Source organism: Sebastes umbrosus, chromosome 16, assembly GCF_015220745.1.
Source record: "Sebastes umbrosus isolate fSebUmb1 chromosome 16, fSebUmb1.pri, whole genome shotgun sequence".
Classification (NCBI taxonomy): Eukaryota; Metazoa; Chordata; class Actinopteri; order Perciformes; family Sebastidae; genus Sebastes; species Sebastes umbrosus.
Window position 1 is genome coordinate 23,797,433 of NC_051284.1, and position 24,711 is coordinate 23,822,143.

The following is a 24,711-nucleotide window of genomic DNA, read 5'->3' on the forward strand; positions in this document are numbered from 1 at the left end:
TGAATTGTTTTCTCTAAAATTTCATGTATTTCATATATGATAACAAAATAACAGTAGTCACAACTGTGATAAATACAAGTGAATAAAATAAAATAAAAAAAGGAGAAAGTAAAAAAAGAATAGAAAAGGAAGAAAGAATATATATATTCATATATACATACACACATATATATATATATATATATATATATATAAACATACATACACATATAAATAGGTAAAAACAAATAAAGAGAGAATTACAGAAGTAATATTAGTACAAGAGATAGACAAGCTATATACATGCAGTATATTCTGTTAGTATTTTCCTCTTAGTATTATATAATATAATATCAGTATATATATATATAGACTATATATATATATATATATAGTCTATATATATAGTATATATATTTTCCTCTTAGTATTATATAATATAATATCAGTATATATATATATATATATATATATATATACATAGTATAATATCAGTATATTCTCTTAGTATTTTCCTCTTAGTATTATATTATATATTTATATTATTATAATATTAAAATATCACCAGCAGCTCTATAACATAAAAAAATGAGTTTTCATATAATATACAGTATATATTATTTTTCCTCCCACACCCTCATGGGGCTTCTCTGTAGCTCCTGCTTGCTGTGTCATGTGCAATAACACATTTTAAGGAGGAGAATTTTGTCAGTATAAAGAAAGAAAGTGTGTGACTTTGACTTTTGAATGGAAAGTGAATGTTGTTTGTAGTTTCCTCCCTCTTATTTCCCCCTTCCTCCTCCTCATCCAGTGTGTGTGTGTGTGTGTTGGAATTTCCCGCATGGACTGACTGTGGGGGGATCTTGCTCCGTAAATTACAGCGCCTTGCATGTCAGAGGAGGAAGGCCTTATATGGGCATGGAAGTAGGTGTGGCCAGCTGGCTGCTGGTGGCTGTGGATCACAAGACAAGCAGAGACACAGCAGAGAGAGAGTCGATGCACAGCAGAAAGGGCCGCATTACCATTACCAGCGTGAGTTTACCGTGCAACCCTTGTGCAATCATGTGCAACAGACAGATTTCTGCAGAATAGCAGCGCACAAACTGGGAACGATCGGCCCTTTTGACTCCACAGCGAGGAGGAGGAGGAGGAAGAAGGAGGAGTATGAGGGAAAAAGTACCAGTGAGTGAGGTCAGCTCAGCAGCATAGCATGAGTCAACCTTGGGGATGTATGCAGTCATCATCATCGCATGTCTGTCTGTATTGTGCGGCCTGCTGCACAAAGCTGCTGCTACTGCACAAAGCTGCCAGTGTGCTCTCTCCTGCAGGCTTCTAGCAGCTTTCATGACAAACACAGTAAGTATCAGGACCGACTAGAGCTGCTTTCTGGAGCTGACGATGACTGTGTGGCTGCATGGTGTTGTTGTGGTTCGACAACTGCGTGTTATTGTCGCCACAGCTTGCTGACAAAGTTTTGTTTACCTCGCCTTTTACGCACCGCTCGATGGAGTCTCCATAAATATGGATGTTTTCTAATGTCGCACACAGAAAGAGAGTATTACTAACCTTGTTGACAAGTTTGTTTTGTTTGCTATGATGCCACACTTTGTATTGTTGCATGGCATTAGTGAGTGGATAATCTGCAACAAAGGGTTTCTGGTAAACAGAGCTGAGCTGGCCACAGAAAGTGATGTGGAGGAAGGAAGGAAAAACATGCAGAGTCCTCTCGTGGAAGGACTCTGCATGTTTTTCCTCTTTTATATTTCTGTTTTACGCACGCTGCTGCAGGCCTTTGCACGCTGCTGCTGTACGGGGTGATTTCCATAAGGAAACAGCGATGGATTAAAGCGGATAACATGTATTTTTAAGCCAATTTAACGTGTTAACTTATTGTGTTTATTGGGTTGTGTAAGGTTGCACGTTGTGATGCGTCACCATGATCCCTCACCTCATATATAGAGTTAATGCTGCATCCAAGCTCATTCTGCAATGATTTATTGATGTGCACCTTTTTTTTTTTTTTGCATAGAGGATGTTTCATAGGATTTCACAACATGGCTATATAGGCATGTGCATGCAACATCACATGGTGCACACACACTGTTTGTTAGCCACATAGCATGGGCCATTCAGCTTGCTCAGTTCTGTGGTGCCCCAGAGCTAGTGCAGGATCTGAACAGCTGCAGCTGTCTATTTTAAGAAGCGTGTGTTTTACTAGGCCACCAGAGCAAAGGGTGACACTTATCAGTCACTTCCTAGGTTTGTCAGAGAAGTCCATGTTGTTGAGATTCTAGTATTAATGTATGCAATCAGCATGACAAGTGTTTTTTGTTTTGCAAGAGTCCTGCAGATTTTTTTTTTTTGTTTATCTCATACAGATGGAGCAAGGCTTGAACATTATAACAGAAACAGTCGGGTTCTGTGTGCTTCCTTGAAATTTGGCAGACTGCGCCGTGTCATAAATCTGCTCCAAAAAACCTCGCCATCAGATAATATTTTTGTTAATCTCACCACGGGTTACCATGGCAATTGTCAAGAAGAAGCAAGCTATCTAAAGCCTGCAAGGCCATTTTGACTTTTTCCCTCGTTTCATCGTGACTCATGCTTGCTTTGCTTGCTCACTTTCAGTTGCCCTTCCTTTTTTTGAGTCTGCAGCTGCGGTTCAAAGGGCACGGGTTCCCCTTTTCTTTTTCACCTCTTGAGTCACACAGTTGTAAAAAGAGGTTTCTATCACGTTCAGCCCTGCTGTCTGTTCGGTAGTTTGGCGGGAAAGAGAGCTTCTGTTGAGTCCTGAGGGGCTTAAATGATTAAACGTGGTGCAGTGATATCTTGTAATGACATTACCAGGAACTATTGACTAACCGGCTACCTTCCTATAGTGTCTGCTGGTCTGGTAAACGTGTTGGCCTGCATGCAGGACGTTATCCCGTCATGTGAGCTTAGTGAATAATGACACAGTTTAGACCTGCCCCTCCCCTCCTTTATTCTCACACCTGATACCTTTCAGTGGAGGTCCATTGTTGAAAAAGCAAACAGCAGGTTTTTACATGGCTGAGGCGGGGATGATGATGAGACCCCCCCCCCTGTTGGGACCCCTTTAGTCTGATGGCTCAATGCTTGACCTCTCTCTCTCGTTTTCTCTATACAGGGTGTCGCCCATGAATGAGAAAAGCACACGGACGTCTTCAGATCAGCTTACCCCAGGGCGGCGACCTCTGAGTGGGTCACGAAGAGCTTCAGAGGGAAGGAGAAGATTATCGTGGTGGCCCTTAAAACTCTGATGTCAATGTAGTTATACAGCTTGATTTTTTTTGGATTGATATATTCAAGTGATCCTAGCTGGTTTCGGTTGAAAACATTCACCTGGTTCGGCGTCTTCATGCCCGTCATGAGCGTACCAGCCCAGCAGAAACCCAGCGCCAAACGAACGGGCAAACGCATCACGTTTTTCACTGATCCAAGCATAGCAATGAAGGAGACTTCTCAACACCCCGAGGGGTCCTACTACGTCCCCGGTGGCCCCGCCTCAGACCCCGGACAGAGCGAGGCTGCGAGCACCGTGACTTCCAATCCAGAGGCTCCTCACATGTACCTCAACTCTGTTATCTTCAGCCCGGATAAGGGCGACCAGAGCCGGGGTCACTATCAGCAGACTGTGCCTATGAAGTGGGCCCACCAGGAGCCCAGTCAGCAGCAGCCGTCTCTGTCTCAGCAGCAGAGAGCCGCGACCTGGAACACCATGACGAACTGGGGGCAAAACTTTGCTAATTATATTGGGGGAGTAACAGACTCAAGGACCCAGAATGCTTTTGTGAAGTCGATGCACGAGACTTCTGGCATGCAGCCGCATCAACAGCCCCCTAACAGAGCTGCAGACAAGCAGAACCCTTCTGTGGACGCGTACAGGGATGCGGTTAAGGCTCGGGGGCTGGATTGGGAGCAGCAGCAGTCGCAGGCCTTTCAGGAGACTTTGAAACCCGGGGCGCTGAACACCCAGCAGCACAGCACATCCCACCCAGGAGGAAGCTCAGTGTTGCAGCCCTTCCAGTTGGCCTTTGGTCAGCCCAAGCAGCACCTCCCGGCGTACTACCAGACCTTTCAAGGCAACAGGACGACGCTACCTAACCCGCCTAACTACTCGACGCAAGCAAAACCGCCACACCAGTTGCAGCAGCTGCAGAAGCAAGAGCAAATCCAGCGCCAGCAGCAGCAACACATACTCCAGCAACAAATTCAGCATCAACAAATGCAGCAGCAGCAGCAGCAACAGCTCATTCAGCATCAACAGCATGTACAGCAGCAGCTTCAGCAGCAGCAGCAGCAGCAGCAACAAAAGATCCAACAACAGCAGCAGCAGCTTCAAATTCAGCAGCAAATGCAACATCAGCAGTTGCAACAACAAAACCCTCATGTGCTTGACTATTACCCCGCCTCACAAAATGCACACCCTCACCCGCATCCACATCCACATCCACAGCCCGTGGTTGTACACTCCCAGGAGTCCTCGGCTCCAGCTCCCCCGAAAATCCAGGAGCCGATTATCCAAGACATCACCCCGGAACCCCAGCAGCCTTCAGATCCGCTGCCGCCCCCTCTCCTGACGCAAGAGCCCCAGTCGCAAACGCAGTCCCAAACGCAGCTTCGCAGATCACGGCGGCTCTCGAAGGAAGGCGGGGCGCCGTCGGACAACCCTTTTCTCGCCGTCTCTTCGGAGCAGGCCGCCCCGGGGCCGCATCAGGGCTCGCAGAACGGGGCTCGCGACATCCAGGCGGCTCCGACGGGCGTCATCCAGAGCACACGGAGGAAACGCAGGGTGTCTCAGGAGGTCAACCTGGAGACCCTCGCTCAGAAGGCCTCGGAAATGGAGTCTCTGCCACCACATATTGTAAAGGTAAATGTGCAGTTCAATTTTGAGAAAATATTCAACCATTTTTTCTTTCCTTTTCTGTCTTTCCTTGTTCTATTGCTCTTTCACGTGCCTCTCAGCTGTTCCCTCTCAAGCGAAATAACCTTTAACAGAAAAGGACTGAGTGTTCTGTATCCCTATGATTGCATATCAGTTTATATCTAAACTCATCGCTACAAGCTGCAGGCCTCAATTGTGAGTATACATCTATCTTTCCAGTGTTATCCCAGGGCATAATTGCACTGGGACTTGAGCCTCCCCGAACAAGAGCGGGAACTGGAACAAACGGCTCCAGCGCAACTGCCAGGAAAACTGAGCCAAAACTTGTGTTGTTTTGTGATTAACGTGTTGCTGGAAGAGACGCTGAATGTAATCAACGCCCCAACCAAGTTTACACCGCAGAAAAGCTCTGCCTTGTGAGGAAAAAAATCTGTAGCTAACAACAAGCCCTTGCATTGTGAAAGTTGTCACAAGGTAAATATATACTTCACAAATATATTTCCAGCTCTCACTAGATGAACAGACCTGATGAAATCCCTTGGCGCCACTGCACCGTGTGAAGTCATTCACTTATCTGTGTTTTAAGGTGCTGAATGTCTCGATTGTGCAACAAGTTTTGTTGCCAAACAGCACTGAGTCAGTGTGACTGTAGTTCAGCATGGCTGTGCCCTGGATTCGCCTCACGGGTAGCTGATCATACAGACACTGTGTTTGGTTACATGCCTGCACACCTCCCCCCCACCCCATCCCATCAAAGGAGAGAAACTCCAGCCTGGCCTCGACTGCCCTCCCCCCCTCTATAACAGAGGGAGGGGTGCAGGGTTGCCTGTGTGCTCAGCAGAATCTGTCTCCACCGCTCTGGTGTAGGGGCTGGAGTTTTCCACCAGCAGTATAATGAGCACAGATCCAGGCAGCGTAGCCACACGGCTGCATGCCTCCCTGCCCCACGAAGATGCAGCGCGCATTGACCGACTGCATCTGTCTTCAATGATGGTGGCGGTTTAGACGGCTTTGAAGTCGCTGCAGAGTTGCTGTAAAGCACACAGGCTGCTCGTTCCCACCTCTCATTATGGTTTCTCAAGGCCAGAAATGTAGAGAATGCTTTTGGGAACGGTTCCTTTGACATAAGATCTGTCACCTGACAGCAGTGTTTCGAGGTGCAGATGTATAGAAAGCTTGTCTGGTAAGGCTTTCGCTGAAACATCCGAGACACGGTCATATTTTAAATTCTACCGTCTCTTACTTTTCACAGCGGCTCATTGTTTGTGTCAGTTACTCACTCTCTCACTCACTCACCTCAGGCTTGTTTAACAGTGTATTGATCTATCTGTTAACGCTCCATTTGAGTATTGATGATTTTCTCTTCGATTAGTGTGAGGTAATGAACAAAGTTTAGGGTTCCCAGTTTACTGTATTGATTATAATTTGGCAGCCTGCCTGGGGGAAATCAACAACCACCCAACCAGCCGAGTAAATTTTGGTTTAAGGTTTATTGTGCTGAGCTGGAAAGCTAAGCTAGTTACTTAAGTTGTTAAAGGTTGTGATTCTTCGCACCTCGACACAAGTTGGCAGTGGTGGAAGAAGTATTAAGACCTTTTACTTTAGTTAAAGTAGCAGTGCTACAGTGTAAAAATACTTTGTTACAAGTAAAAGTCCTGCATTCAAAGTTGTACTTAAAGTATCAAAATTAAAAGTACTTATTATGCAGAATGGCCCATTTCAGAATAACATATCACTTCATTACTTTAATGTTGCAACTAATTTTAAGTACTTTATATACTGCTGGGTAACTTAACCCGTGTTAATACATCATAATGTATTAGTTTTTTGATTTTCTATAAATGTTCTAAATATGCAAAGTCAGTGGTAACTAAGGCTGTTAAATAAACATAAAAGTACAAAATTAGCTTTCAAGACGGATTGGAGTAGAACTCTAAGGTAAGATAAAATGTAAATACTCAAGTAAAGTATAAGTACCTCATAATTGTACTGAAGTACAGTACTTGAGTAAATGTACTTAGTTAAATCCCCCCACTGCAAGTTGATGTGTTTGAAATGTGTCACCTGAGAGTATTAATGTGATGAGATTATGAGCTGCAAACAACAGCAGGATGAAACTGTCTTTGATTTTTGCGTCAAGTCAGTCTTTTAATCATCACAGCAGCCCGCTTTGAGGAGTCCCCACCTCGAGGTGCTTCACCTCCAATAGGACTTAATATAGACTTTTATCGTAGGGCTGCAACTACCCATTATTTTTATTATTGCCACTTAATTTGACTATTATAATCTGGATGAATCGTTTGGCCCATTACGATTCTTAAGGCCGAGTTAACATATTTATATAACTTGTTTTGTCTGACCAACAGGCATTCAGTTTCTAATCATAGAAGACAGCAAATAGCAAATATTTGCATTAAAGAAGATTCTAGTTTACTGTCTACAATTTTGCACATTTGCAGTGTGCAAGCAGTGCATTTGCATATCCTCTTGATGTTTTTTATTCATAAGAACTGAATGTTAGTGTAAATCACAAGTTTTATCATGATACGATGTTGTATTGATTGTTTGGACAACGATATGATATTTGCTGATAACATAAAGTCTGCCACGATACGATTTTAAATCATTTCATACTGTACATTTAACACAATCGCTTACATATTAACTCACAAAAATCAACTGAATTATGATTTGACAACTTTATAAGTGGGCTCTTCCAGACATTTAAATGTTTTTAAGAATTTCAAAATAAAGGTGTATCTTAAAGATGACGATATGTATCAATGTTTTCACTTTACATCAATGATATTGGATTGTTGATCATTGAATCGGTATATCAATCCAGACTGATTTACGATTACACCCTTATTAGATGACTTGTAACACCTCATCTACCGTCTTTATTAGGAGCCCCGCCGGCCGTGGAGTCCCTCTGAAACGGGCGGTATGAACGCCAAGCGGCCTCGAGACGACAGGTTCCTGCCGCTCGTCATCCCAGTGTCTGTTCCGGTGCGAAGGCAGCCCTCCTCTCCAGACAGAGATGGAGCCGCCCTGGCCTCCGGCTGGCCCCTCAGGCATTCAAACCCCCAGGACCTCGGCCGCGCCGACCACAAGCCCTCGGTCATCGTCACCCGGAGACGCTCACTCAGGAACTCGTTGTCGGAGAGCTCAGAGCAGGTGGGTACATATTCACTCGTTTATGCTTTTGTTTTGTTTTTTCTCTTTTTTTCAGTTTGATGTATTTTGATGCAATTTTTTTTTAATTGGTTATACTTTTACAGACATTATTTGCTGTCAGAATTGATTTACAAACGATGGGGAGGTAGTAGGTTGGTGTCTGTTTTCAGTCTGTCTAAACTGCAGCTTTTAAGTCGTTGCATTTGTGCCACATCTCCCCGCCAACACACACTCCCTTCCCCCCATCATGCTCCATGTCTCCCCTGCCCCCATTTCACTCCTCCACACTTTTCTCCCTTTCCCTGTTTCATTTGGGGGGGGGATTTGGTGAACTGGTCGACCTGTCCCAGATCAGGCAGATTATCAGGCTTTAATGCTGCCATACTGTACATTATGTACCATACAGTTGCGGGTTGGGGTGGGTCTTTCTCTTTCTCAGGATAAAAGCACAAGCTGTATGAGCTTCCATGTCTATCGTTGAGTTTTGTTATTACATGAAATATACGTATGTATATATTAAGGCTGTCAAAGTTAATGCGATAACGCGTTAACGCAAATTCGGTTTAACGCCACTAATTTCTTTAACACAGTAGCGCAACTTGTGATTTTTAGGTTGTAGAGTGAAGATACTGGCATCATATGAAACTAAAAAAGCCTAATGAACCCACTGGTACCAACCATATCGTACTAGCTTGTCGGGGAGGAGGCTAAATAACGCTCCAAAAACTGTCATGGCCATTTTTAAAGGGGTCCTTTGACCTCTGACCTCTGAAGATATGTGAATGAAAATGGGTTCTATGGGTACCCACGAGTCTCCCCTTTACAGACATGCCCACTTTATGATAATCACATGCAGTTTGGGGCAAGTCATAGTCAAGTCATCACACTGACACACTGACACACTGACAGCTGTTGTTGCCTGTTGGGCTGCAGTTTGCCATGTTATGATTTGAGCATATTTTTTTTTTGCTAAATGCAGTACCTGTGAGGGTTTCTGGACAATATGTATCATTGTTATGTGTTGTTAATTGATTTCTAACAATAAATATATACATATATTTGCATAACGAAAGCATATTTGTCCACTCCCATGTTGATAAGAGTATTAAATACTTGATGAATCTCCCTTTTAAGGTACATTTTGAACAGATAAAAAATGTGCGATTAATTTGCGATTAAATATTTGAATCGATTGACAGCCCTAGTGTGTATATATATAAAATGATGTATCACAGTAGATAAATCTGCCTCTTAAAATATTTTTTCCTCACCAGAATGGAAGAACCGAAGGGGAGAAAGACGATGACGGCAAAAAGTCTAAACGGCGTCCCCGGCCCGAGCCTCTCTTCATCCCGCCGCCTAAACCCGTTTTTTTCATTGCCCCTCCCGTCTACTCCAGTATCACCCCTTACCAGAGCCACCTACGTTCCCCCGTACGCCTCATCGAAAACCCGCTCTCCATCCCCCCCTACACGCCTCCGCCAATCCTCAGCCCCATCCGCGAGGGCTCTGGCCTCTACTTCTCCACCTTCCTGTCCTCTGCTGCCGCCAGTAGCCAGGGCCTGCCACCTCCTATAACACCCAAGTCTGCAACACGCAGCCTGTTGCGCTCCAGTAAGTAAAAAAAAAAAAAAGTTCATAGGACCACACTGAATCATCCACATTTCAAATATGAAGCATCTGCCAAAAAAATGTCTGACGATATGTGTGGTTTGTAAGTGAATTAGGATAGTCGCTGTGTAAATATTAGACTGATTTGTGCATTTGATATTTTAGTTTCCTGTATAACAGAATATAACTCCTGTGATTGCAGCAGAAACCTCTTTGATAACATCACTGAGTGGATTTTGTGGTTTTTTTTGTGCTCTTTCAGACAGCTGCGACATCACACCACCAGTTCTGTCTGCTATTGGCGAGGCCACTCCAGTCAGCATAGAGCCGTGAGTATTTCCCTCTCAACATCCCCAAATTATCTTCTTCTTCCATTGTGGAAAAGGTTTTTGGGGGTTTGGGTCGAAATTGTATGAGCACTCAAAAGCAGAGCAGAGCAGGACTAGTAGCTCTGCTATGAATTATTCAAAACCATAACACCGGGCTGGATCATGAAATGTCCTGAAAGAGAACACAGTACTTCTTGAAATACTAAACCCATCCTTTAAGGCTGCGCCGCTGTTACCACTGGAATCTTCCACCCTGTCATCCACAGCTAGCATTAGCGCCAGCGTTCGCCTTCTGATCTCATCAAGCAGTCTAATGTCTCTCTCAATGAGAGTGCATCCTGTCATAACAGCTCTATATCAACTGTCAAATGAAAGCCTTAAGACCTTTTGAAAGATAATGTCAGTAAGTTCATCAGAGGCCGGTGGTTCTTTAACGTCGTACGTGCACAGATAATGTAGTTTTGGTTATGTATAAGGTTAATAAAGAATCAGTCAGTAATAACTGCAGTCTGATACCAGTAGGGCTGGGTATTGTTTGAAATATTACAATGCCAGTAGCAATACCAATACTCTTAAACCAATAGAGAACTTCATTCATCATGTGAATGGAAGCTGTGTGTGTCCCGCTGGCTAGCTCACGGTGATAAGGCAACGCTCCAACTTTTTATAAACTCGCTCCACTCCACACATACACATTTTTCAAGATCTGGACATAAAAGGGATCGGTTGCAGGAGAATCGTTTGACTGGAGAAGCTTCGATACTACTTGGTGCTGGTTTATAGTGTTGTCACGATACTGGAACTTCTAACTTCGATACGACACCTTGAAAAATATCGATATTCAATGTCATTTTCGATAACACGGGGCAAAATTGACTTAACATTGAGGGCTTAAAATTTTCGATTTTTATCAAAAGATAAATAGCAGTGTGTGTGTGAGCTCAGAAAGCGCAGCTGGTACCCGTGTATCGATACCGTGGAAAATTACTATTGAAACTAGGGATGTCAATAATTAACCGTTTAACTGTTAACTGTCATTAAGCATTTTAACTGATTAACGCTATCGGTTAAAACGGTTAAAAGAAATATTTATAATTAATTCAAAAGCTGAGCGGCTCAGAGGAGTGGCTCGACACTTTAGGAGAGAAAAGCTGGTCCACCTTAGCAGGCGGAGCCGGAGCTGCAGGATACAGGAAGTTGGCTCCGGTCTCTCCATGGATGTATTAAAAGAACAGCTTCAGCTCCCTTGAGCGGAGCGGAGTTGTAGTTTCCTAGCATTTATTCACCGACAAATAAACTGTACACACACTGCTACACCTACGTTCACAGCTAGAACGCCACCAACAACCTCACACCCAACGCCCCCACACACACACACACACACACACACACACACACACACGGTCTGTTGGAAACTCGCTAAAGTTACGCAGACTACGCGTACGGCGGCGAGCACGAAGCCTCCGGCAATGTTAGAGCTGCTAACGTAGCAGAAATACACACTGTTTGTTGGCCACTCACTAAAGTTATGCCGGACAGACACACGGCTGACAACCTGCTAAACTAAACTAAATGTGCGGTGGAGACTTTTACTGGGAAAGTGGCTGCATGTCCGCGACACTACACGCAGCATCGTAGCTGCTAAGTTAACGCTCCCGGACGGTGAACTGGGGAGTCCCATCAACGAATATCTGTTGTGCTCCTGCACCTGGTGCACCGCTGCATGCAAGGCACAAATCTTGTTGGTTAACGGTTAATAATCGGTTAACGAGGGTCGACTATCGGTTAAGAAAATTAACAATAAAAACTACTATACAGAGAGGTCATTTGTAAATACATATGATACAAAATACTGACCATAAATTGTATAAAAAATGTGGTTTGATTTCATGACAAAGATTATAACTTTAAACTTGCAGGATATCAAAGGTACGTGTAAACAACTTGAACCAAACAAGACCTCCAGTGGAACGCGGCCAACCGCCAAGTTACTCCATAAATGTAAACACAGACACTGATACCTTGGATGTTTATGACAATTAGAGCAACAGTGAGAGGGGAGCTTTGAGGACACTGAGACTCCATTTAGTTTAACCCCTTAAACTATCAGTCTTTTTTCGGGTAGTTATGTTGTAGTTGCATCGACAGTGAGGTGCACTTTATGGGGTGCATTGTGCAAGCTGTTCCTCCGACCGGTGCCAGCTGCTCAGCAGTTAGTCAGAGACGAGACAGAGAAGCTTCCCATAAATCACGCTTTCAGCCGGGCCTGGTTTACTCCCAAACACACCAGAGCCATCGCCGTTCAACCTTTAGCAGCCCACCTTCCCTGAGGGAGGCTGCCAGAATACATACACACACACACACACACACACACACACTGAAATACTGCAGGCCTACTGGAAATGCAGGGGGAGGCAGGGGGCATGCTGGAACAGGATTGTCTGTTAATGTAACACGGCGTTATTCTCACAACCATAACACCGAGGTATCTGGTTTCAGTTGACATGTAAACCCACAGAGATGCATTTGTTGGAGTCTTTCTTCCTGCTTGAATGCGACCTTTGTCACACACACCAGGATGAGGATTTGCTTTCGGTTCAGTGAATTGAAGAAGTGCACTCTGTTGAAAACACAAATTTTGAATTTGCATTTTATGCATTATGCTGAGAGGACAAAAGAGAGCTGTATAACCAGCTGGAATTCAAAGCAGTGCAAAGACTGCGGTGCTCAGAGCCTCAACGATCTTCCTGTGACTATTTAAAGATCAGAAAGAAGAAGCCAAGAAATCCAAATGTGATCTCTCCGAATTAAAACAAGAGCTTCACTCTTATAAAGAAATCTGATATTGATATATGATGTCTGAACAGCGCAGACACTTTATGAACACTGAATAGATCAAATTCAACGCCTTGTCACTCACACTGATGTCCTGTTCCCAGACGGATAAATATTGGGTCGCGGTACCAGGCCGAGGTGCCAGAGCTGAGGCAGCGGTCAGCTGTCGAGTTGGATCATCATCGAGCGGAGCTGGTCTGGGTGCCGCTGAATGAGCTGGAGGAGAAACCGGACTTCCAGCAGAAAGGTAAGAAAAGCAACAAATACAGTATTTCACAGTTGTTACATCACCTTAAACTGAAAGTATAAATACCGGCAGACAGATTGTTGTTGCAGGATTTTTTTTTTTGCTTACTTATGTGAGGTGGCTAACAAGTATATCCCCATTATTTTATTGTGATTTCTCTCCATTTATTTATAATGTAGGGCTGTTAACACAATAATGCTAATGTTAACACGTAACGCAAATTTGTTTTAACGCCATTCATTTCTTTAACGCATTAACTTGAGATTTTTAGGTTGTAGAGGGCTCAGTTTTAAAGGTAGAGTGAAGATACTGGCATCATATGAAACTAGACTAGACTAGATGAAACCTGATGAATCCATTGGTACCAACCATGTCATAACAGCTTGTCGTGTAGGAGGATAAATAACGCTCCAAATTTACACTAAATTTTGTCGAGGAAAAACTGTCATGGCCATTTTCAAAGGGGTCCCTTGACCTCTGACCTCAAGATATGTGAATGAAAATGAGTTCTATGGGTACCCACGAGTCTCTTCTTTACAGACATGCCCACTTTATGATAATCACATGCAGTTTGGGGCAAGTCATAGTAAAGTCAGCACACTGACACACTGACAGCTGTTGTTGCCTGTTGGGCTGCAGTTTGCCATGTTATGATTTGAGCATATTTTTTATGCTAAATGCAGTACCTGTGAGGTTTTCTGGACAATATTTGTCATTGTTATGTGTTGTTAATTGATTTCCAATAATAAATATATATATACATTTGCATAAAGCAGCATATTTGTCCACTCCCATGTTGACAAAATAAAAAATGTGCCATTAATTTGTGATTATTCGTGATTAACTACAGACAATCATGCGATTAATCACAATTAAATATTTTAATTGATTGACAGCCCTTACTTATATATATTTTTGTATATAAATAATCAGGAACAGACTGACTTTCTTAAAATGTACACATTTGTATTGAGTCATTTCCTTGTTTACAGAATACAGAAGTCCCTTTCTGTTATCACTTACAGTAGGGTGTGTCCAATAACTCATTCTCAAGCTGCAAATCATTTCTTAATTTTTTCCATATTACATTTAGATACTTGCATTTTCAGTGACAAGATGAAAGCAATTTCAATTTTTCCAGGTTCATGAGACAATTTAATATGGTAAAATAGACTTGTCACTGTGGGGACTTCTTTTGGACTCGGTGTTCTGCTGATCTTGCATAATTTACTATTTACTGTTTCATATAAATAAATAAAAAGAATTATCCTCTAATTACAGTTTTTTTATGTTCATTCTCTCCCTTTCAAGAAGAAAACATTGTCACCACTGTCTGCTAAATAATAACAATAAAAAAATATATTTTCCTTCGGTTGCTCTCAATCACTCTCAGTCTCTTCTGTGTGTTTCAGTGGAAGACCTCATGCACCTGGCCTGCTCCAGTGTTTTGTGTGGAGGAGGCACCAACCAGGAGTTAGCCCACCATTGTCTGTACGAGAGCAAAGGGGACATAATGGTGAGAACAACAGAACAATCCATATTCACTGACGAGGCAGGGACGTCCACGATTAATAGAAAAATGACCTGTCAGTCAGGTTCTAACACAAATGCACACCAACCTGTTTTCACTCTTAAAGACTGACTCGACACGTATTCCTTTTAAAACATTTAGTATCACACAGAAGATTTTTAAAGATTTCATTCTTACAGGCCATTAAATGTTATTTTCCCGAGTGATGGTATGTTGCATTAACATAGTATTTCCTGCCAAAGTCAGAACAATTTTGGTTATTTTGCATGAGAGAAATATCTGTATCTGTGTTATTCTCTGTGCTCTTCTCACTGGTTTGACGTGAGCAGGGCTCAGTTGGAGAAAAAAAGGTGATGTCATGCACTTCTGTGCACCAATCAGGATTTAGCAGCATGCGTTGTTTGGTCACGGTTAATCAAATCATACCAGAACACTACTGATGAAACAGATTAACTCAGTCCTTGACTGGTAAAATGCTTAATATATTATAGATAAAGATGTTTTATATAGTCATTCATATTTAATGTTATAGAAATTAGGGCTGTGCGATATGGAGAAAATCTAATTTCATGATGTTTTTGACCAAATACCTTGATATCAATATTGCAACAATAATGTAGGGTTGACTATCGGTGCTTTCACAAAATATTTACACAATGAGATTTTTGATAAAGAATGATCAGTAATGTGGATATAATGACTAAGTGGGTAAATGCAAATAATAGAACAGCGAGAACAGTCTGGTAAATGACATCACTTTACTGTCATGCAGCCTTTAAAACCAGGAAAAGACAACACTTGTGCCATATTACGATATCCAAAATCTAAGATGATTTCTGGCCTCATGTCACTGATATCAATATAATATTGATATATTGCCCAGCCCTAATACAAATACTAGCTTTCAGGGGCTTTAAAGAATCATTGAAAGATAAAATAAAAAATGCATTATAGTAGTTTTTAGACAATGGGGGGTTTATTTTAGTCATAAATCATTTTGAAATTAAAAAATGAATCATTCTTTTAAAAGCATTCCTGTCTTGAATGAAAGAAAATGTAAAGCTTCATGCACATAATTATATTCATTATTTCCATAGTAGCATTAATAGAATTAATGACCAGACTTTGTTAGTGCACAGAAGCATCAAATCTTTTATATGCACTTAAGTAGGTTATTATTAACCTGATTTCTTCATGTTTCACGTCATATAAACGAGAAGCCTGTTTTTTTTTCTGCAAATGAATCCTGATTTCTTAGTCTTGTAAACCCTTAACGTTGTTCGAAACAGGGTTTTTATATATGTGCAAATGCAAAGATAGTGCTTTTGTGACAGTAGTGAGGTGAAATGAAAGAAAAGATCTTTATATTCATAGCGGCGCATCCTTGTATCCAACATAATTAAATCCAACCAGGACAAAAACACGTGAAAGTGTAGCTTCATATCTCACTAATACACTGACAGTATGCCAGGCTTAGTTTGAAACTCATAGCAGGTAGGACAAAGTGATTACTGACCAGCTGCATGTGAACGCCACGTTTAAAGTAATCAGGTTGCTGCAGTGCACGTACACGTGTCCTCCAACTTCCTGCCGTAACCCGATATCTTCCACTAACCTGCTTTCTCTGGTGTGCATGTAAATGTAGTGATTGAATGCCTTCATGTGAGCTGTCAATGATTACTGAACGGAAGTGACTGATCTGTAGACTTTCAGTCTGCTATGTACTGAAACTGCTGTGGTGGCTTGAGATGACTGAGATGGTGTTATTTAGCCAGAGGTGTGGAGTGATGCCACGGTGGAGAGCACCAGAGCTTCACATGCTTTCAATGGGGTGTGATGCACAGGGTTAACTGTAATCACACCTCAATCATTAGTGGATTAAACAATAGACAGAAAATTAAACAGCAACTGTTTTGGTAGTCGATTAATAGTTTAAAGGGCATACCATTATTTAATTTTAATTAATTATTTTATTTTATTTATTTTATTTATTTTATTTATTTTATTTATTTTATTTATTTTATTTATTTTATTTATTTATTTTATTTTATTTTATTTTATTTTATTTTATTTTATTTTATTTTCATTCTGTAGCTTCCCAGTGGTGTTCCCAATGTCTTCAAATTCGAACATTCAAATTTTGGTCAAAGTATGTATGTTTTAGTGTGACGTGACCTGACGTAGGTTTCTGCATGATGCTACATGTATAGTGTGTGTGTATATATATATATATATATATATATATATATATATATATATATATATACAGTACATCCTTACACCTCTTCCTAACTGCTCCGTGCATCAGTGAACAGGCAAAGCAATGTGTTGCTTATTTGAAAAATCGCTTGCCCTGGCTCTCTATTTATGCAAAGTTTTGCGCACCTCCAACCTATTTTCACTGGTCAAAATCGACACTGAAAGTCAATCAATATCGCGCTCTCTATGAAATAGAGAGTGACATTGCTCGTAGTATATCTGGACAATTTTTCGTGCTCCATTCGCCAGAGTTTGCTTGGTCACTGTATGTTAAGAAGAGGTGTATTAGTCAGTATATTAACGTTACACAAAGTAACTTAGATGGCGGTCGGCATGCTCCAAGTTTGGAGTACCAGCACGGAAGCTAAGCAAAGCACTGCTGCGTGGACACCACGCCCGTTCCTTTTTCTGCTGCTCCTGTCCACAGCCGCTTTACCTCAGTAAACCCTTTCTGTCGGGGAACTGAAGCGGTTATATCACTCTCTTGAAAGCCACCAGACTCCATTCACAAAAACAGTAATTTTACCTAGCAGAACGTGAGAGTATACAGTAAATGCAAATCCAAACTAACCCTTTCAATTATTTCCAAACTTAACACAGCTAACTATGTCTCAGCTAGTGCTAGTGTTCACATTGTTCATAACCTTATTGATTAGCTTCTTGATTAGCTTACTTTGGTATCCTACATCACTGCTTTTGAAAAAAATGGAAAAGAACGCAGATGGACCTGCCCTTTAAGTAGTTTTTCCAGCAAAAACTCTCTAGTTCCAGCTACTCACATCTGCTTTTATTTGTTTTATTTGTCTTATGTGATAACAAACTGAATATCTTTGGGTTTGGGGCTGACTGTCAGACATAACAAGACCTTGGAAGAGACGTCACGCCATGCTTTAGGAAACTGTGTTGTAGCCATGTTCCACCTTGTTTTGTCCTGAGGTGAAATGTGCACCATTATACCGTATATGGCCCTTAATCATATACTGTAATTATATTATATGCATGACTTATTTTGTTGCTGCGCTTGAAAGCATCTTGAGCAACCAGACAAAACATCCAAGTCATAAATATGTGAGAGGAAGGTCAGGAAAGAGTCATAAATGTTTACTAGCAGTCGCTCGTAGTGTCACCAAGAAATGTGATTGGTCAGATGGGAGCTCCACCTATACTGCAGCAATGATGCTTCCTGTGTCTCATACCTATTGCATCACTGTCAGACCGCTAATTACATCAGGGCGAGTGCAGCTCGCAGTGCAGATATCCACTGAGTCCATCCTTGACCTCTGTATGAAAGAGCTATTTAAAGCACGTTGCCATGCTAATATAAAACACACCTTATGATAATAAATGTGCCGTGCCACAGCAACAACGCGCTCCGTGCTGTTTGTGGTAATGAGGCCAAATAGAGGTCACTGTAAAATGTCATAAGGCAGCATCTCAAGTGTCTCTTTCCTTGTTACGTCACCCCCCATTGAAATACCAGCAGTCATATTTATTATTATTTAAGAGAAACTGAGGGATGCTGGGATAATAAAGAGGAAATCTTAGTGTCTCAGAATAGCTTTTGCTGCAAAGTTAAAGAGGACCTTTTGTGCTTTTTCCCATTTTTTTGTGTTATATAGGTTTTTTTTGTGCATGAAAAAGGTCTGCAAAGTTATAAAGCCCAAAGTCTACGCCAAAAGAAGTTACTCTCCCCCACAGAAACACTGCATGTTCTAGTAGAAACCCAAGATGCAATTATGAACCTGAAAATGAGCATAATAGGTCCCCTTGAATTTGACTAATTTAAATGATTATAATGATAGTAGTTTGGGCTGCAACTAGCAATTATTTTAATAATTAATATTCATGTAGTTCATAACAGATCTTCCAGTTATGTTCTTGATTAATAAGTTAGTCATTTGGTGTTTAAAACAGCCAAAAAAAAAAAATACCTGGCACAATTTCCTAGAGCCCAAGAAGATGTCTTCAAATATCTTGTTTTGTCCGAAACCCAAACATATTCAATTTATTATAATGTTAAGAAAAGAAAAAGCACCACACTTAAACAATTAATCATTTATGCAAATAGTTGCCGATTCATTTTCTGTCAATCAACTAATCGTTGCAGCTCTAATATTAATAATTATAAAAATAATAATACTTTTCTAAACAAAGGTTACAAAGTACTTTACAACATAAAGGCAAATAGCAATATTGGGACAAAATTACAAAGCGCTTTTATATGATTGGCAAAAAACATGTTTAGATATCGGTGGCACCTAATCTTTCTAAATATTACATATTAAGATCACATATTTAACCAATGGACTGTTTTTGTCTTATGTAAAAAAGACCTGTTTTACAACAATAAGTTACCTTATTATCATCTTATAGATGAATTATTTGACACTGATCAAGATGAAATAAGAGGATTGCTCAAAATTACAACAACATAAGAACAGAGTAAAAATATAAAGTGTATAAGAAGTAATATTAATAACAGTGCAATAAGAGTAAGATACATTTAGTAAAATAAGTAAACTAAAATAGATAAGTAACTTATAACAACATAAGAATAGGTAAAAAGAGTAAAAATATAAAGTGTATAAGAAGTCATATTAACACCAGTGCCTAATAGAATAACAAGAAAAGTAAGATACATGTACATGTAGTAAAATAAGCAAACTAAAATAGAAAAAGTAATTATATATATATATATATAACATATTTATAGGTAATATTGTACAATGTTGAAAAAGTAATATTGCACATGATATGGATATTGTTGTTCTCAGTGTCTGATGTTTCAGCTGCCCTTCCTGCAGGAGAGGGAGGAGAAGAGAGAGAAAACACATTTAAACAATGTGCATTACTTTGTTTTTACGGTGACTTAAACGCTGATCCTAAATCGATACTTCCATTATTGGAGATGTACACGCTGGAGTTGAGTCTCAGAGTAACAGCAGAGCTGTCGGAGTGCTTTGTGGTGGTGCTGGTGGAGATTTCAGGCCCTAGCGACCAACACTGGTCCAGCGTTGTCAAGGAAACTACGAGCATGGAGGGGGGGGGGGTGTCAAAGCGCCCACTCTCTGCAGCAGTCCGACTCAAACTGCCGTCTTTCAACAATCATGCACAGTCGAGACTTTTTCCTTCTCAAGGAGCACAAAGTTGATTGTGATTGTGACATCAGAGCGAGTGATATAATGATATAACAGGTACCTGATACATGCAGGAGAAATGAGAGCGATGGTTATCTCGCTGCCTGGTTACCTGTAAGCAACGGGCTCATTGTTTGGCTCGTTGTGTTTTTACGGGTTTATGAAGCACAATAGGAGCTCCTCATAGAGCCAAGAGTTGGGAGTGACCCGCTGTATAAAGGCTCATAACAATCACCAGCTAATGTGTGTTCACTTTGTTTGTTTTTCAGGCGGCTCTGTCTCTCCTGATGCTAAGGAATCCAGTTTTCCCCAAATCTCATCATCTGGCCAATTATCACTTCTCAGGTAAGTCATATACTTTTTACATGCAGTAATAAATGGATGTAATTAGGGCTGCAACTAATGATTATTTCCATTGTCGATTAATCTGTTGATTATTTTCTTTACTGTCATAGAGGAGTAAAGAAACCAGAAAATATTCACATTTAAGAAGCTGGAATCGGATAATATTTACTTTTTTTTCTTAAAAAATTACTCAAACCGATTATAGTTTTAGTATTATACAGTAGTTGTCGATTAATTTAATAGTTTACAGGTAATTGATTAGTCGTTGCAGCTCTAGATGTGATTTACCAAGGGATGAAACGATTAATCAAAGATTGGTCGATGGATAGAAAGTCAACTATTTTGATAATAATAAGTTGTAGTCATTTTTCAAGCAGACATTCCCAAATTGTAGCTTCTCGGTTGTGAGATTTTATAGTTTTTTTTAGTCTTGTGATATTAAATTGATCATATTTGGATTTCAGACTGTTGAGCGGACAAAACAAGTTATTTCAAGATGTCAACAAACATTTTTTTTTACTATTTTCTTACATTTCCTGAACCAACCATTAATTGATTTATCAAGAAAATAGTAGTCAGGTAGGGGTCAGTAATATACTGGTATTGATGATAACTGAGATATTTATAAACTGAAATATATGCTAATATTGTATAGATAATCTAGCGCCTCTTAAATCATTAATTTGTTCAGTTATGGTTACAGACTCTCTCTCCACCTCCCTACACTTGTATTTTGAGTGTAATATATTTGCCAAAAACGATAAAACGCTCTAGAGCTGCAACAAATAATCAATTACTTGTCAACTATAAATTAATCGCCAACTATTTTGATAATCGATAAATTGGTTTGAGTATTTTTTATTTATTTTTTTAAAGTAAAAATTATCTGATTTCAGCTTCTTAAATTTTTCACCATTTTCTGACATTTTATAGACCAAACAAGTAATCAATAAAATAATACAATTGTTAGTTGCAGCCCTAAAACGCACAATAAACAAAGTTAAAGATGTATTTGACAGGTGATTTTCGCGTTATCTAATTTTCTATAGATATCGCGATAATATTGTTATCGTGAATTCTTTTGGCCACAATAATCATGTAATGAAAATCTGATATGGTGACAGCCCTATAGTCAATTCATAAGGAACATAATCGTCAATTGCAGCCGTAGATTTACTGCACCAACATGGTGACAGTGATGAGTAAATTATTACAGAAAGTTGACTAAATTCTTAAATAATGGTGTCCATTTTTGCCTTATCTGATAAACCCAGCTGGTCTTCAGACGCTCAAAACAAACATTAATAATAAGTTGAAAATCCTGATTTCAGCCGAGATGAATTCTGAATGTTTGTGTTCATAATAATAATAATGGGCATGTCATCAACCATTTTCCTCCCCTGTTTCTTTTAACCATCTAGCAGTGACTTTCTAAGGCCTCAGAGCAGTGGCAGCTGCAGTAGTGAGAGTGTCGGGGTGTTGGGTGGTGGTGAGTGGTGGGTGGGGGTAGTAGTGGGTGACTGTGGAGGATTGTCAGGGTCAACGCGATGAGGGAAGGAGGGGAACAGGGAGGGGGTTTACAGCATGTGGTTAATCCCAAGCAGAAGACAGGAGAGCCATTGTTTATCCAGTGATTTAACTGTGTGTGTGTGTGTGTGTGAGTGTGGTTTTAAGGCTGGGGGGTGGGATTGAACTTGTGGGGGTCTCCACACATTCAGTCTGGAAGCAGAGACTTTATAAACTGCTGCATCTTTCTCTCTTTTTAATCAGGATCAGACAGCTGGACCGCAGCGGAGAGACGCCAGTTCAACAAAGGCATCACTGCACACAAGAAGGACTTCTTCATGGTGCAGAAACAGGTATGTTGTGGTTGTTCCAAACACACTGAAAACTCCCTGTTTCCAGTGAAGGCCACATACTGTAGTAACTGTGGGCTGAAAAACAGTGTGCACACAGTATTTACTCTGACAATGGGTGGGCGGGGGAAAGGGAAGTAGAGTCACTCTGGAACTATGTTTCCTTCTCGTTTAATTATTTGCAGTGTCGCAGTCGATTATTGTTTTTCCAGACTGCAAAGCTATTTCATTTTGCTTGTTTTCACCACTTCAGTGATGAAGAGGGAGGACACAAGTATATCAGAGTTATTCAGTGTTCATTGGCCAAAAAAACACCAGATTAAAGGCTTCTAAAATGTGATTTGAGAATGAGCATTAGGGTTTTTGTTGTGCTTGACATCATCTCTGCTCTAGCGAGTAGCCGCAATGAAGCTTCTCAAAAAAATCTTATTTTATTGTTTTATCTAAAGAAGGACATTTACACGTCAGGGGTTTACAGGGACTGTATGTAAGTTTTTACACGTATAAATCCTTTTTTTAGTGCCAATGTGTGAACAGGTTGTAACCTAAAAACTTTCTGGGTTTCCTCGATCAGCCTGTAGACTTTTAATGTGACGCATGTGGGACGTTTTTTCCGGGGGAAAATCCAACGGAAGAGATGTCATGTCAATCGTGTGAAATATATCGTGATACTGTGACACACAGTCCCCTGTGTGTCGCCTCACTGTTTTGACCGATGCTCGCTCGCGCCTACGTAGTGCAAGCACAAGCAACAGGACTATTGCTGACTTTACGGCCACAGTTGTCACTGTTAACAAGCGATTTCTGATTCTTGCATAAAGTCCCTTTTAAAAAACAAAAATAAAACAAATATACACAATAAAAACAGACGATGTGTAAAAAAGCTGCACATCATCTGACGTTGCTCTGTCTTTCTCCACAACAGCACAGGACTGTGTTTTTTAGCAGCTCCAAAATGCCTTAAAAATGACCTTATGTGTTCAGCAACATGCAGTGACATTTAAAAAAAAAAGAGAGAGTAATTAAAACTCCATTAAAAGGGAATGTGTGTTTGTGTGTGGTTCACAGGTGACCACTAAGTCAGTGGCGCAGTGTGTGGAGTTTTACTACACGTACAAGAAACACGTCAAGATCGGCCGCAACGGGCTGCTGATGTACGGCGAGGCGGAGCCTCTGGAGAGCAAGACCACCGAGGAGGAGACGGACCACAAGGTCAGTGACGTAGTTAATATCTGTACTGCAGAAACAGATGTGTGTTGCTGCTGATGTATAAAACATAACTAAAACAAAACTAACAAATGTCTGTGACCCAGAAATATCTACAGGACACAAAATATAGATTTTAATTTTGAGATTTTGGACTATTTTCCTTCCATAACTTGTCTTCTTTCAGACTAGTGGAAAGAAAATATCCAAAATACGCATTTAGGTACAAGGTCTGTTTGTGTATGTAGATTTCTCCTAAATTCACCAAAAGTTAGCATTACATAATGCCTCATTTACATATTCAAACCTAACATTTGAGAAAACTTGTAATACAAAAAATAATTGTCTTAATGTAAATAATCAACTGGGGACGTTATCTGTTAGTTAAATGTTTCAAATGTCTCCCCTTCAATGATTTTACTGAAAACAGTTTACAAAAGTAGTAAGCAGGTGACTAATGGACCGATCTGGTTTGACTGCAGGGTGATCTGATTAAACATGAAGCAGTTTTATTTAGATGTGAAACTGCAGCGTGTCGGTTCAGAAATAACGCAGCTCAGAATATCTTCATTGACCGCTTGAGTCTTAAAATGAACTGTGTTAACGGCTGCAGCGCACTCCGGCTAGGCCACCATATTGTCCTCGGCGTTAATAGAGAGTTATTTTATCCACAGAAACATTACAGGTACGGTTTTGGTGGTTGTTATAGTGACTGTGCAAAGCTACATCGACTGTTTGTCACCCAGTCACATAGAAATACCTTAAAACTAATGTTCAGGAGATGCACTTTGACTCAGTTCTCATGTGCAACACTTTCTAAACTAACATGTAGCTCTAAACGTCTCTCCTTGTGTCTTTCTTGGACCAACAGGGCTCTCACAGACTGGAGCCACAGAGGGAGGAGGACAGCAGGAAGTGGGAAGGGTCAGCTGACAGGAAACAGGATGTCGGCCCCACCACGGCGACGCACACGCTGCAGACGGCTGAGAATGTGAGTGTGAAATTAATGATCAGCTCTGCATGGGAAAGGAAGGGAAATATAATAATAATAAGTAGATAAGGGGATGAATGGTCGTCCTACATGACGAAGAGTGTCTTTGCCCTCAGAGATGAAAGAGGTTAAAGGATGTGATTCCATTCTGTAAATCACAACGTCACTGTTTTGTACTTTCCAACATTAACTAACTCCCAGTTGTTTTTGTCTGTGATCAGTTTGCTTTGAGCCCTCAATTGTATTAACAGCTGAGGAAGTAAATATTATTTCCAACACATTATTTTGGGAAAACTCTCTTT

General features: G+C 40.7%; 1 protein-coding gene across 4 annotated transcripts in view; it reads left to right on the forward strand.

Annotated features, from left to right (window-relative positions):
- The window catches only part of mideasb (mitotic deacetylase associated SANT domain protein b), a 37,110-nt gene that overhangs the window by 3,484 nt on the left and 8,915 nt on the right, over positions 1-24,711 (forward strand). Inside the window, exons 1-11 of one of the 4 annotated variants that reach the window (XM_037796749.1) lie at positions 833-1,335; positions 3,128-4,870; positions 7,793-8,062; positions 9,337-9,676; positions 9,936-10,002; positions 12,942-13,084; positions 14,497-14,600; positions 20,281-20,356; positions 22,127-22,215; positions 23,281-23,424; positions 24,290-24,409. In XM_037796749.1, coding sequence (XP_037652677.1) covers positions 3,359-4,870; positions 7,793-8,062; positions 9,337-9,676; positions 9,936-10,002; positions 12,942-13,084; positions 14,497-14,600; positions 20,281-20,356; positions 22,127-22,215; positions 23,281-23,424; positions 24,290-24,409 — 2,865 coding nt within the window. In that variant the 5' untranslated portion in view covers positions 833-1,335; positions 3,128-3,358. Of the gene's footprint in view, positions 1-832; positions 1,336-3,127; positions 4,871-7,792; positions 8,063-9,336; positions 9,677-9,935; positions 10,003-12,941; positions 13,085-14,496; positions 14,601-20,280; positions 20,357-22,126; positions 22,216-23,280; positions 23,425-24,289; positions 24,410-24,711 lie in introns of those variants that run through there. The other 3 variants (XM_037796751.1, XM_037796752.1, XM_037796750.1) reach the window with 3 other exon arrangements.